At 41.6% G+C, this 15,537-nt stretch overlaps 1 protein-coding gene across 1 annotated transcript in view; it reads right to left on the reverse strand.

The window, feature by feature from the left end:
• Nucleotides 1-10,247: 10,247 nt before the first annotated feature.
• The window catches only part of LOC139760706 (uncharacterized), a 30,509-nt gene continuing 25,219 nt past the window's right edge, over nt 10,248-15,537 (reverse strand). Inside the window, exons 4-8 of the mRNA XM_071684268.1 lie at nt 14,892-15,126; nt 14,178-14,474; nt 13,770-14,042; nt 13,089-13,468; nt 10,248-11,366 (exon numbers count right to left, since the gene is read on the reverse strand). Of these exons, the coding sequence (XP_071540369.1) occupies nt 11,068-11,366; nt 13,089-13,468; nt 13,770-14,042; nt 14,178-14,474; nt 14,892-15,126 (1,484 nt within the window). The 3' untranslated portion in view covers nt 10,248-11,067. The remainder of the gene's footprint in view (nt 11,367-13,088; nt 13,469-13,769; nt 14,043-14,177; nt 14,475-14,891; nt 15,127-15,537) is intronic.

Raw genomic sequence — 15,537 nt, forward strand, 5'->3', positions numbered from 1 at the left:
TCTCGCCCCAGGCCCAGCCCGGGTAGGACTGAGGATTTCAACCTGCCGTGATGATGGGAGGGGCAACGTGACGAAAGGCCACAACAATCAGCAAAACAGTCTATATTATATTAGCTTCACTAAATCACGTGGCAAGTAAACAATATTTCTTTTGAAAATACAAAGGTAAATTTTGAAACGTATAGGTAGATGGTGTTGCTATGATTACATCTACTGATGAATTTTAATTAATATATATAAGCTATATGGACCCTTCAAGAACGTAAACACAGGCAAACTAACCGGCAAGTCAACAAACTTTAAAACACATGGTGTTGCTGCTGCTGCCAGTCACAAGTATGCAGTAAGTCCGTGGCTACCTATGTAAATAAGGGACAGATATTTAGGAAATATCACTAAGATGGGTGTTATGCCATCTAGCATGAAAGCGATATTTGGCAACATTGGCGGATGGCGCCACAACAGTCATCTGTTGCTTCAGAATGGTCTGCTATGTTTAGATGTGATTTCGAAAATCTCGCCAAAGAAGACTCCACTTATACGGATGAATTGTAGTGTCGAAGGAAAAAAGTTTTACACACTAATACTGAAGTTCCACCGATTCCAGGAAGACTGAAAAAATATGGTTAATGGTTACATTGATGAACATTATTACGGTAAATATATGATAATCTTACTTGATTTTTATAGTTGTAGATTAAGGAATATTTGTCACCAGGTAAAAATTGGAAGGTTAGTTAAAAGGAGGAATGGAAGAACCTAAAAGATGGGAATAGGAATACAGGTGAAGCAGAAAGCAGTGGTCTGCTTACGTAGCGTAGACAGTGGTAACTGTCAATGTGTATGTGCGTACAGATCAGCCTAGACTAAATCTTAGCGCAATCTTGTCCATGGCAGAGGTAGGGTGTGTGTGCTTGTGGTGTCATTACTGGTACAGGGTGGCCCGTTTGGATATGTGTGTTGTCTAGAATGTGATGAATTGCCTCATCCCACAAAATTCTATTCATGATACGAGGGTATAAACTCATCATTCATACATTGGTTATTTGTAATCCCTCGTAAGCGATATTAAGCCTTTAAAATGCAGTGTGCGTTGACTGAGAAAAGATTAGAATTATGGAAATATTTCAAATTTTAGCCAATTCTGCATTTAAAGGAAGATTCTATCGCCCTTAGTTCTCTCAGGTTCAAGTTTAGGGACACCACAGTAACAACAGTTGCAATTGAATGAAACGTATGTCACTGGACTGGTACTTAGTGCAACAGATGATTTTCTTTGGGATGAAGCTGTCCAACATATTCCACACTGCAAACATCCACCAAAGAGCCTACTCCACTACGGTAATGACACACATCCGACCTGTGCCAGTAATGGCACACCCAAGAACGGAATGTACTTGACAGGATCGCTACTAGGCTGTCTTGGCGAATCTACACGTACACATCAAAAATGTGTATTTGATTATTTTTTTCTACTAATTGATAGAACGGGTATGACAGAGGAATTTGAGGTAGAAAATAGAATTATTATAAATCAACAGAAATCATAAAACCTAAGCTGACTTCATGTACGTGACTAAATATGCCTCGATGATTGATTTTAAAGTTGAACTTGAATTATTGAAATCTTCCTTCTGCCATACAGAAATGGTATCGTGAAGTCGTAGGGGTAAAACTTATTCTTGTTTTCAAAGGACATGGAAAGTACTTTAGATCAAGTTAACTTGAAAAGTTTGATATGATTTTCAGAAATTCTGTTTATTTCAAGAGTCATTGTCCAAGTATGCTCTGTATTGCCAGTATCTTTGAATATTGACTGATTGTGTGTGTGTTCTGTTGTGTTTGAGCTAATGCTCATGAAATCCTTTCGGGATTACGCTCATAATTCAGAGCATGATTTGAATTATAAGTTTATTAAACAATGTCCACAGGACGATAAAGGTTATGTAAATACGGATAAGTTTGAGATTGATTGGTGTAATATTCTGCTATACATTCGTAGTTATCACCGCAAAAATCACCGCAAACTATAGAACCTCATTTACTATCTAAATTGATAATAGATATGTGATAAATTGTAATTTATCTGTTCACTTCGCATCGAATGGCTATTTACATCACAGTTGCTTTACATTATCCGTTATGTTATCATTATCAGTTATGTGCAGAGTATAAATTGGAGCATTATATTATACTGAATGATAGTAAGAAATTATATACTCCTCTCGCCACACATAAACTTTACTGTTCTTGCCCAACAGTACTTGCGTTTCAGCAGAAAATATATTCCAAAACGTGTTTACATATTTATGGAGATTCGTGGTACGCAATGCCCTCCTAAAACGGTAAGCTTTGGATATGATAATTTTCTTTACAATCCTTCTCTTGTAACGATAGAATATCAAACGTCTTCTTTCAGTCTGACGACCGGTGCTACTTCATTGAATGTATTAGTGATCTCCCGCAACTTTTCCGACGGTTGGTTTTTACAACTCGTAAAAGTTGTTTGTCAAGTCGGCCATTGGATGTTTGTTGATCTCCCACTTGTTTTGGACATGATCTCTCTCTACGTACCGCTTAAGACATTTATGTACCGTAGAAGTATTAATTTTCAAAATTTCAGCAATTAGTCGCACACTTAAACCATCACTTAAAGTTACAATTGTTATGTCTTCTCGTCACTCAATTCTTTCTCCCGCTTAGCCATCTCGGTAGCAGACGACAAGTAAACAAAAGGACAGCTTACTTATTTTAATGACCGTTGACACTGAGAAATCGCATCCAAAATATTTGTGAAAATTTTGTCTCGTTCTGTTTTGTAATTATGTAAGACCAGAACCCATAATAAATTTGGTACAAAAAATTTGGCGGCCATTGTAAGGAAATGCTTTTGGCCAGAGATGTGTAGTTTCTAAATGTGAAGAAATTGTAAACTGCTTCCGCTTGAATTAATTTAAGTTTGCATTAGAAAATTTTACTTCACCTTCATTCTCTCGTTAGAGGATGTCAACATAATTTTCTGTATAACGAGTACAACTTAGTGTTAATCATTTCGTAGTTATACATGACATTTTCCCTTACCGTTTCCGGCGTACTCCTGTTTGTGATAGAAATGGTCAGAATCGTTCAAAAGACATCAAAAACCATCGGGAACAGTTTCAAGCTAAACAGACAATCTAACAAAATTCCTTGAATGTTCGAAATGGTAATAATACGGAACTAATCAAATACGATGCGATCGAGGAACTATATTTCAATTCCGCTCATTATCGCGCTTAACATATCCAAGGCAATCGTTCCCTTTACGTTTTAGATTATCTGCCAGAGCACTACACACACACACACACACATCTCGTATTATACGTCCTTGTTTTGCATTCCCGATCTTTATGAGGTCATCTGAATTCATTTACAAGTCATTTCTCTGTTTACTTCAGCAAATGAGTATCGGCCTCTCATAAAGTTGGACCGACTGTCAGACAACGGCTGACTACGGAATCCACAACACCCATCATGCAGCGGCGAGGGACCTTTCATTTTAAGTCTCATCCCGTTACATGACTTTTGTAGGGCTTAGAAATTCTTTTGTTGTATTCTCTGGTACATATTTACTTCAAGAATATAAAAAGTATTCAGATTTTTTTCTTTATGATTATAAATGCATAGATATCAGTGAGGCTTGGCCCTTCAGAGTTTGTTTGGCATATTCGAATGTAGCCAGAGATCTTGGAGACAACCTTGCGTTGCATGATTTACCGTAACCACATTACAGTTGTCCTAAATACCACTCAACCATCAAAATGAATCGAACCAAATGAGTTTACCGATGTGATAAAGTGACAAGCCACACATGGAAGAAAGGGAACACGTAAGAGCACTGTAGTATTTCTTGCTTAACACCAAAGGGATCACTTTTCGAACATTCACATATACCGGAGAATGAGATTATTTTCTTGACATACCGATTTCTAGATTTAGTTCCTGAAATGAATGAGGAGGTGTATCATCTTGATATCTCAAATATTACAGTTCATGGACTGGTTCACGCCAACGCGACGCCCCTGTCTGCGGAAGCCGACACTGTCGCTTGGGATGTGTGACAATTGTTTTTCAGGAGAACCTTGTTCACTATCCATCATTTTCGCCTCGTTGCAGCCAAATGGTATCCTCCACAATAAGGTATGTGGTTATTCGCGTTTTATGTTTGCCTAAGGTTGATATGATGGCAAATCTTAGAGCCACTGCGTTAGGTTAAATTATTCGGGCTAGGTTAGCTCATGCTAGGTATGCTAGGTTAGGTTAGGTTTTGTTTGGTTGAGTTACGTGTTTGGTTGCGTTCCTAAGGTTGCATTGGGCTTTGTTAGGTTACCACTGTGTCTTTCCTTTAGATGCAATCGATATTTTAACCCCCGCTACTTCAAAGCCTTGTTCACAGCTGAGGTAGTCAAGTTTTGTTGTTGGAAATATTATCAGATCTGCAGGTATGATGAATTGTATAGACTGTCTTCACTCTCCTGGTGATAATTTGATTTGTTTCCCTCCAGAAACAGCGGTGAGGAACTAATCTAGACAATAACCACAGAAAACTTAAAGACAGATTACTTCTCGGGTTTTACAAGAATGTCGATTTATCATTAGACAGAACTCACCTCTGAACACGTTCAGTGTTCTCGTTTTTATGAGAATGAAGCCTTGTTTCAGATATGATGTTCCTTAGTATTTTCGTAAAACTGTATAGCACCAGTATGATCATGTTATGACTTTTTTTAATATTGTAACATTTTTCTATACAAGTTGAATGTAAATAGTCTTGTTCCACATATCCAGAACGTCTCTTTTGAGATACACTCCTCCTCCTCCAGTTTTGGACATGCAGGAGGGTGCGTGGATAGAGTGAATTGGAGCTATATGATATACAGAGGGCGCCGTCCTGTCAGTGGACGGAGTCAAGGCAGACGAAGCGTCCGGAGGAAACCACAGATAGAAGGCTGTGATTTCGGTGCATTGCACTTGGCATTTAGAAAATGGATGCGAGCAAATGAGGCCATTTCTTTTTTCTTGGCGCTATCTCGCTAACTCGAGAAACGGCTATCAACGAGAAGTTCTGTGAAGGGAATGTACTTTGTTTTGTCAAACAGAAAAGATACAGCCTCGCCAAAGATGACTTTTCACTTACGGTGTAACTTCAAACAGAGTCCGGTAACACTTATGTATGTTCATTCATTTATGATTAACCTAAGGCCATTTTCTGTGAAAGATGCGTGATGGTACCTAAGACCTTTTAAAAGTCTCTTGCAACCCAAGATTGCGCTACTACCGGTAGCAGGAGAATGTAGACTCCTCAGAAGTGAGTAGTTCTTTAACTAGATTGTGCTCCCGATGGTATAGACTCGCCAAAGGTGACTTTTCACCCACTAGGTAACCTCGAACCTGCTCTTCCACCTTATCAGAAGTAAATGGAAAAAAGCTGCGAACGTTACGAAATAGAGCATCCAGAACGATTACTCTCCACTTACACAATAACACAAAAATCTTCCTCAAACAATCCCAGCTCAGCATGTTCGACACTCTTTGCAACAGAATTAGACCTTTCCTACCCAACCTACGCTATAATTAACCACAAACCTCCAAGCGCAAATATAAAACCTATCCCTGCTTCACACTTCAGCAATCTTTTCACATAGTTCGCCCTTCCACAGCAGACGTAACAAAACGCATGCACACTAAAGTGACCCGACATACACGAAACAACTGTCCTCCCAATTCGATCATAAACACAATTGCACCAGACATAAATCCATCTGATACCACACTTTCCAGACAAATACGAGTCACACTTTCCCGCGTATGCTCTAGACACGACCCATCTCTACATTATTACACACACCGGTTCAACACATTCTGGGGCTCTTCATGTACATGACGCAACTGCAACAATGAAGACACCGAGCACATTGTTTAGATACCCTCACATTCATCCCACATAGATGTGCACACGCATTACCGCACTACATGACCTGTAGTCCTACCTGATGGACATGGCCGGCTTCCTAAATTCTGCGGGATAGAAGGAGTTCCAGGGACAGGAGGTATATATATATATATACGAACAAAGTGCATATGAACGCGCACCTTCATAGAAAATACAATCACCAACAGCCAAGATCGAACCCAGGACCCCTGTACAACAGGCAGGAGCGCTACTGCTAGGCTATGATCGCCCTTAATAGGGAAATGACTATTCGAATACTATATACTCGATCCTGGCCGTTGGAGGTTTGTATTATATATATATATATATATATATATATATATATATATATATATATATATATATGTATATATATATATATATATATATATATATATATATATATATATATATATATGTATATTATCCCTGGGGATAGGGGAGAAAGAATACTTCCCACGTATTCCCTGCGTGTCGTAGAAGGCAACTAAAAGGGGAGGGAGCGGAGGGCTGGAAATCCTCCCCTCTTGTTTTTTTTTTAATTTTCCAAAAGAAGGAACAGAGAAGGGGGCCAGGTGAGGATATTCCCTCAGAGGCCCAGTCCTCTGTTCTTAACGCTACCTTGCTAACGCGGGAAATGGCGAATAGTTTGAAAGAAAGAAGATATATATATATATATATATATATATATATATATATATATATATATATATATATATATATATATATATATATGAGTGTGTGTGTGTGTGTGTTTTCTACATGCAAGCTGGCTATTCCCACCTCATATAGACCATATAGTTGGTACATACTTAGGCCACCCTTCAGCAGATTACCAGATTTTCCTAACGAAAACTAACGTAAACACACTTGAAAGGTAGCGGATTTCAACACAAGGTAGCCCAGTACAGATAGATACTACTGTATTCACCAGTCTCCGCTCATATTTGTGGTTTCCTCTTGCTGCTGCAGCTTCTCCAACGGCACTTCCCTGCCTTCGTTTTCGTTTTATTCTTGTTTGTTTTTCCTTTGCTTTTTCTTGATTCATCTTGTTCCTATCTGCTTAATTGTTTTCTTTCTGAGTTTACAAACAATGTACTTCCTTACAGTCTTAACTGAAATATTTTTCCTTTTAACTGAATTGTTTTCTTGAGTTTATAATGCCATCTTACTTATTGATTTTGCAAGTCGATTTTATTTTCCCTTTAACTGGATTCCGTGTGAGTTTACAAACCATCATCCTTCTAATTGTTTAATATAGATTTTTCTCCTTTCAACTTAATGTTTTCTTTTCTCTTTTAACGAGGGAAAAATGGTCTTGCATCTAAACTTTATTGACAGATTTACGTCATTCAATAGGTTATCTTCCTCTTCTGTATCCCCTTCCTCTTTCGTGTGGATTGATGAGTCGTAGTATAACGTGTCCTGTGTTGGTTCAAATGATGAGCAACTGATCTCATTTAGTACAAGGCTTGTGTTTTTATTCTTGATATTGTCGTTAAAGAGTTCCAATCCCATCTTGTTCCTTAGATTTTACTGATGTAACTCGTGAACACACCCGCTCAGCTACACCATGACTTATTGGCAGGCTGGATGCTTTTAGTGCAAATTGTGTAAGGTCTTTCAGTACAGTTTCTCCACCTGCATTTTGCACTGTTATTGCTTTAGTGCAAAACAGTGATCCAGTTGATAGTATATCGCCTGCAAAATTGTGTCATTCCAGTCCATGGTTAGTATCTGACGCCACTGGACCACTTCTCCATTGTATAACCACTGAAGATATAAAAGAGGAGGAGTGAGCAACAAGCAGGGTTCACCGTTCATGAGTGATACGTGTTCACATTGGGTCCAAGCCTCTGAGGAGAGAGGCACACGAGGTTGCCAGGTCGCGCCACATAATGATAAGAGATAATGATAACATTCTCAATTCCTAATGTTTTGTTGTTGTTGCTGTTATTATTATTATTATTATTATTATTATTATTATTATTATTATTATTATTATTATTATTATCACTAAAAGTATTGTGACGGAAATAGTCCAATCATGTTCACTACAAACCCAATTATACCACGAAGTAACCCAAAAAGTAGCAAGTAGCGGATTGAAAATTTAAGTAGTGTGTAGCTTCATAAGTAGCCCGATCCGCTACTTTTCGGCCGGTCTGGCAGCCCTGCCCTACAGAGCAATTTACGTACACGTCTCCCCCAGCACATGGGAGGACCACATGCTAGCATTGCTTGTGCGTCATAAAGACATCACAGAGACGAAGATGTGTAACAATTGTGACACAGTTTGTGAAATATCATCATAATGAGCAGCATTATGTACCACCATAAAGGATGATATACAAGTTCAACACCTCTACTGTACCACCACGTAAACCATACCTATCGTTCACGCTTGGGCTTTACATAAGGCTGTTCACATGTGTGTCTTTAACACACTCTTTGAGTTCACGTTGTTCAGCGTAAAACCCACGTCTGGATATTACGTACACTGGACATCAGCGACCCGAGTCCGTCCGGCAGCGATGGTGCGCTGCTGTGAAATGCCTCAACCATCCAGGCCACCGTGAAGAGCGTCGTGACATCTGGGAAAAGAAATGACGACATATTTGTTTTGTCATTCGCTCTACGCTGGTAAACAACGTGAGACAAGTTACCAAGGGAATTTTGCTGTGTAGTGAGTTGGTATTTTCTCTTTCCCTCTCATTCCAAGAAACGCACTAGCTTCGTACTTTCCCAGAATCCACCTCGTAAAACAGTGGAGCGTGAGAAGTAATTACGATGTATCAGAGCTGACCAGCATATTAAAACGAAACAGGATCACGAACTTCCTCAGGGGCCTTTCGATTCCAGTTATCTTCTCGCGGTATTTGTCACTCTTTAAAACCAGTTTGGTTTTGATTTTGAACCTCAGGCCTCCATGCGAGCTTTACTTCGTAACTGGAACTCTGGATCTGTTCGTAAGTGGAACTCTGGATCTGTTTGTAAGTGGAACTCTAGATCTGTTCGTAAGTGGAACTCTAGATCTGTTCGTAAGTGGAACTCTGGATCTGTTCGTAAGTGGAACTCTGGATCTTTCAAAATTATATATGCATTTTTTTCTCTTTTTTCTCATACATATTCGCTTTTCCCACGTTATTGAGGTAGCGTCAATAACAGATGACTGAGCTTTAGAGGGAATAATCTTCACTTGGACTCCTTCTCTGTTCCTTATTTTGGAAAAAAAAAATGTTTCCAGCCCCCTCTCTCCCACTCCTATTAGCCGCCTTTTACGACACGCAGGGAATACGTGAGCAGTATTCTTTCTTCCCTATCCCCAGGGATAATTATATATATATATATATATATATATATATATATATATATATATATATATATATATATATATATATATATATATATCAGCAGTAGAATTAGAATGAACAGGTCGAAGGCTTGCTGAATACAAACACATCAACGACGTACTTTGACGTTTTTTCTGGGGCTGTCATCCCGTTTGTTGCTGCTACACTCGACCTCCTCAGCTCTCGATTAACTGAGTGAGGAATTGCTGAATGCTGACGGCAAGACTGACGTTTGAAAAGTTGTAAGATAAAAGAGAATGTCCAGTGCGCGGGGGCCCACGCGTGTAAAACCACTACTCCGTACAGTGCAAATAAGTAGTTACAACTTCGTCACTGCTCTGCCTGTGTTGCCACATCAGGTTTTGCTTTAGTAAGAAATATTTCTTGACATAATGCTTGTCATTAGCTCATAGGTCTAGATGTTGGTGGCTCTTCCATTAACATGAACATAGAAGAGAGTCTGAATATGTTTATAAACAGGAGGGGAAGTATTCATATACATTTCTCCAAGCATGCTGGCTTGAAAATAAGCTGCAGAACCCGAAGACAAAGATATATGCACAGTATATCTTATAGGCAAATATATAGCTGGAGATCCCCCCTCCACCACGGACCCCTGTTCGTCACCATGATCGACTTATTCATCAATTGATGTTCAGTTAGGTTCATAATGTATGAAGCAAGCCATTTACTTTGTAAATATTTCTGTGTATGCTACCGTGACTATCTAAATGTACTACCTCACCCATATTCTTATGTCTAGTGTGGAAATATCCAGCTGCCCCTAATCTTGAGCTCTTGTATGATTAGTTAACTAGTAACAATCATGACCTCCCAGTTGTGTGATATCTGTAGTGCCTCAACAGTGTATATTCCGCTAAATGGTGCCTACATCCAATAAACCGTTATTCATTTATTATTCATTTATTTAGTTTTTGCCAGGTACCCATTGTATGGGACCTGAGCAGAACCTGAGGTATATACAATTCTTACAAGACATCGGATACATGTATAAGGAGCGTGATCTATAGTGTAGGTTTATATGGGCCTGGTCTCTAGTTGCGTATGTAGAGCATAATCTCTCCAGCTTTAACATATAGCCTTTCTGTATGTACACAGAAAACGGTCTCTGTAGCATGTATGCAAAGCATGTCTTCTATGGCATGTATAAAGAGCGTAGATGGCCTCTACACTTGTATTCACAGCGTGACCGCTGCACGTATAAACAGAGCTTAACCTTTGGTGGATGAGTAAGAAACAGTTTTTGGCCGTGAGTGCACAGGTCACGCCCAGTCAGTGTAACTGGATTGGAAGAGAGGTATATTGAGGTATATTGCCTTAACATCATCTCAGTCCGGTGGATGTGGTAAGCTCGAAGTTCTCACGCAGCTTTGGAGAGTCCTGTATACTACACTGCTACCTCTTGCGGTAATTATTGACAGGCCTAGAACTTTGCGAATGGCACACTATCACTGTGAGCATTTCTTGTAGACAAAGACTGCCTATGGGTGACCTTAGGCATTATTAAAGAGATATGTCAAATATCTTCTTGTTACCTAAGCACACAGTGTAATATTTTAAAGTTATGAAAATGCTGTACATTGGAAATTTGTGATGGTATCATACTTTCACTAGGTGTATGAGACAACTCCATCACCTAAGGAATACCACAAGACTGACTGGCATTCAAGCATATCAGTCTTTTGCGGACGGATCATCAGACTTGATCCTGTGTTCCTGGATTCAGTTCTTCGTCTTTGTGACCCCCTCCTCCTGGCCGTCATCACTGTGGTCGCTGGGTGCATCAGGGTGGCCCATTCGAGCATCACGTCCACTATCACAGCAGCCGGAGCAGCAGGACTCGGAGGATATGTTAGAGAGCGCTCGGCCTTGGCTAGGAGAAGCCGAGGAGGACCTAGGCAGCGTACTGTTGTCCCTCCTGTGGTCATGTAACACTAAGGAAGACAGTGAGCCTTGATCATGAGGATAAGGAAGGTGTATGACGGGCGAAGGCGCCAGACGACGGTCATCTGAGTCGGAACCTGTGGGGAGAAGAGGTGGGTGAGACGCTGGTGGTGCAGGTCAAGTGCCGTAGGAAGACGCTACCCAAGACGCGGGTGAGGATTGGTACGACATGACAATAAGTAGGAATACAAGTTATTCTAAATCATGTGACTTAGATTTCCTTAAGAATTAATAGAAAGCTTTTAAAATGCTCAGTAATACATTTTTTAAGACATTTATCCGTAGATTCATAGCTATATGCTTATGTTGATGTATACTCAGGTGCATTGCTCATTTAGAAGCAGATCAGGTTTGAAATGTCTTCTTAATCTGACTTTACCCATTTTCAATCTGCCAGCCTGTCTTCATTTGCTCACATCCATTCTCTAGGTGTCATATGTAATGCACCGAAGCCACAGCCCCCTGTCCACAACCAGCCCCCACAGACCATTCAGTACATTAACGCACAATACATCGTGTAGCTCAACAGCAACATGTCTGGAAAGTGGATTGAAGAGGTGATGGTGTAATCTTGCTGGGGGCCACCGGCAACCTTCCTATTGATACCATGAATGTATGTGATTACTATTTGTATGTTACGGGGAGAAGGTTTAACACTCGAGTTGCCCCGTCTCTTCATCTCGTATATATGTGCCATGTCTTTATTCCTATGTGTGTGTACACACACACACACACACACACACACACACACCAGCCTAAGCCAGGTGCCCATTTACCAACAAGCCCCAAAGGGAGATTGAACACTTGGGGCTGGGTGTGGAGGTGGGGTGGTCAGAGCACATTACTTCCGTGGTTGACGTCACCCAGGGAGGTAATGTGGCTCGCATTACGTTCGACCGTCCTTGATATCCCAGTCATATGGACAATCGTGCCTATCTGACCTGAGTGTTTGTGTTTTTAAAGGGGGGGGAGGCTTGAACTGGAATCGAACGTAAAAATATTCAAGTGTTAGTATTCGAACGCTTTGGCCTTTCGGCCACTGCCTCCAGCTTGGTCGATTAGATTTCCCAAATGACGCAGTGCGTTTTCACAAATGTACTGTCAGAGGTAAACATTTGACTTCTTTAAACAGTGAGATTACACAGAAAAGGATTTGTCTTAAACTGGCTAGACTAATCCCCACAAGTCTTTTATCGTGTTGGGTATGGGTCGTATAGATCCAGTTGTTCACAGTTTGAGCAGCTTGACACAGTGTTACATAACGTGATTTTTATACTTTAGGCCCAGAAATATCGCAAGGGACGTTGGCAGTGTGACAAAATGTCACAAGACGAGCACTCATGATTAACGCGCAAGTCTCGTTGCACACTAGTGAGTTCAAAAAGCTTGTGGAAAAAAATGCTTTGTATATCCATACGTTAAGATGATTAAGACCAATAACCCTTTTGTTTAAGGGCACGTACACATGTTGTTATACAACCTGTTTCCAAAACTCTAAACCGTCGGTGATGGACACCTGTCCTCCAAAACTGATATCTTGCATAGTGAAGATTTCTATTTTCGAGATTCTCTCGTCGTTCTTCGTTCACTTACCAGTGAGAAAATACGTGTAAGACGAAAGCAGATCATGAAACTCGTCTACTCCCAGACTCCAAAGTGAAGCAGAAACATAAGGGATAGGTATAATACCTTCCTGCACACCATGCAGCGTGTCTGTATCAGTCTCTCGAGAATAAAGCTGCAGTTCACTTGGTACTTGTAAAGCTGACCAGTAGGTGTCCACGTCAGCTATGACTTACCCGTGCACGATTGGTTCTGCTGGCGGCTATGGGAACTTGAAGTTCTATGTGGCTCTTGCCCAGGATTGTCATTTTCCCCACTGAGTCCACCACTCCCGGGAACTCTGTGAAGGTCCATGTCTGAGGCGTAGATCGAGGAGTGGTGTCTGTAAGCAGATCCAGAATGATGTGATCGGATGCCCCTGACTCCCATAGCCACAGAAGGTCGGCGTCGCGGGCTGCGGAGACTGCCGTGGGTGATGTCTGGGTCTTCCCGCCAGGTCTCCTGCTGCATTTGGTTGGGGAATTCTGTGACGCCCTCGACAGGCCTGCTCATGCTGCGCTGCAGGTGGGGAGGTCTTGACTGAATACCCAGGGCATTTAGTATGTCAGGGTTGTACCTGGAGGAGAGTTAAATGGAATCAAGTTGGAGTTATGTTGATTCATCATGAAGCAGATCCGATAGAGAAGCTGTTACTGGGGTCATGATGCGGCAGTTACCAATGTGGCGCTCATGTCCTTCCTAAACTTGAACGAACTTCCCTGACAGTCTCAACGAGTTTTCTTTAATCAGATTCATGACGTCATCAATGGTTCCTTACTTTAGTCCACAGGATACATATAGATAACTTATGTAAACATCAGATACTTAACGTCGACACTTGAGCTCAGGGAAGAAGACGTAGTGGCAAACTGACTTACTCAGGGAGCTGGTGTATCCTGACGTCCTCAGGAGTCTCCTCCCTGGAACCCCTCCTTTTCCGCCGCCTGGAACTGCGCTTGCGCTGAGGTTGTAGGCCTGGGTGCTGCTCCTCCCTCAGCTGGAAGTGTTGCCTCATTTCCTGCTGCTGCTGTAGCAGTTTCTGCTGTTGCTGTCGTTGTATCCTGGCTCGTATGGCTGGCGAGAAGGTTACGTTCCTGCGCAGTCTGTTCTGGACGGGAGCCAGGTGCGCCATCGGCCGCCGAACTGCCATGCTAAGGAATGAAAAATGTTAAAGTGGAAAGGTAGAGACAATCTTATGAAAAGGTTACGACGTCCCAAATTTCTCAGTCATCCAGTTAAGACAGGAAAATATCATTCCAACTCGACACAGAGATACATCCACTCACCTGTATGATCTGTCCCTTTTGCCATCATTCGATTCCTCCGTCTCCCCGAGGTCGAAGTCTTTAGCCAGCTCAGGGTGTGGATCTACCCTGCGAAGTCTGTCCAAACCCAGGTGGTCAAGAAGGGCCAAGTCTTCACGGCTGCGGCGATCAAGAGGGAGGCCTAGAGGGCCTAAGTAGTACTGGCCATGTCCCTGGGGTTCCAGTTGCCGGCTGGCGTCATGAGAAACATTTCTGATATATTTCCGAGATCCTGTGCGTTGTCTGTGTCTCTCCTCGGCCACGGTGTTTGCTAAGATCCTGTGGGTGTACATACATGTTCTTCAGCCTACAGTTATTAATATACATGAATCTTCCTGATGTTTGAATTAAGATAATTGAGAAAAATTTGCCTAAACTTATTTCCCCTCAAGTTAAGCTTGATAGCATTATACTGGACGAAAGAGGCTTTCTAATATCGTCTCAACGCTTCAAACGTTTCATTTATCTAAGGCGACTGAAGATAATGATAGTGACGAGTTATTTAGCTGCAATAGAGAAAAAACTCAATTACGACTGAATTTCATGGCCGTCAGCGCAAGGAAAGGCCTTCTTTCTCTCTCTCTCTCTCTCCTTTCTCTGTAGCTCTCCTCCCAGAGCAACAACCAAACTGTACGCATCGTTCTTGAGATAGCGCAACACAGATCCTCAGGGAGACCACTAAGTGGATTAACTTACATGAGGGCCTCGTTGTGGCTTGGGTAGGCAGGGTTGGTGACGCCATCCATGGCGGTGTTGTGCCGCTGTTGGCTCTCATTCAGCTCGGTCTCGTCCTCTAGGTGCACAAACCCACGCCCGCCGTAAAAGGTGGAGCCCCCGATATTGAGCAGGTCGTCCGAGAAGGCCTCCCGCACCTGTCGGTTCCTGCAGCAGGCGATGAGACACACGAGGACCGAACCCAGCAGAAGGAGTCCTGTGAGAAAGGAGTTTCGTTTGTTATATAACTCTTGGATATGGATGGAAAATATGGGTCATTCTAACCTCTGATACCTTGAAATACTGGAATGATCTGTCATCTCATCTACAGGTACAGGAAAGTACAGTTACGAACCTGTTTTACGTGAATCGACATCGAAGGAGAAGGACCTAATTTCCTTTGCGACAACCCTCGTGTTTTTATCGTTTTCCCAAGGGTGTCTTTCGCTTATGAATCGCAAACGAATTTGACCTATATCATGGCAATAATGTTCTCTGTCTCCAGATTTTTATTTTTTGACATTTGCTGTCAGTACGACAACAGCGACGGCATGTGAAACCAAACTTGGTTCAGATGGGTCGTCAGAACCCATCGTGCTGGACCGACCACCTGGTGACTGACCATCCA

Source organism: Panulirus ornatus, chromosome 37, assembly GCF_036320965.1.
Source record: "Panulirus ornatus isolate Po-2019 chromosome 37, ASM3632096v1, whole genome shotgun sequence".
Taxonomy (NCBI): domain Eukaryota; kingdom Metazoa; phylum Arthropoda; class Malacostraca; order Decapoda; family Palinuridae; genus Panulirus; species Panulirus ornatus.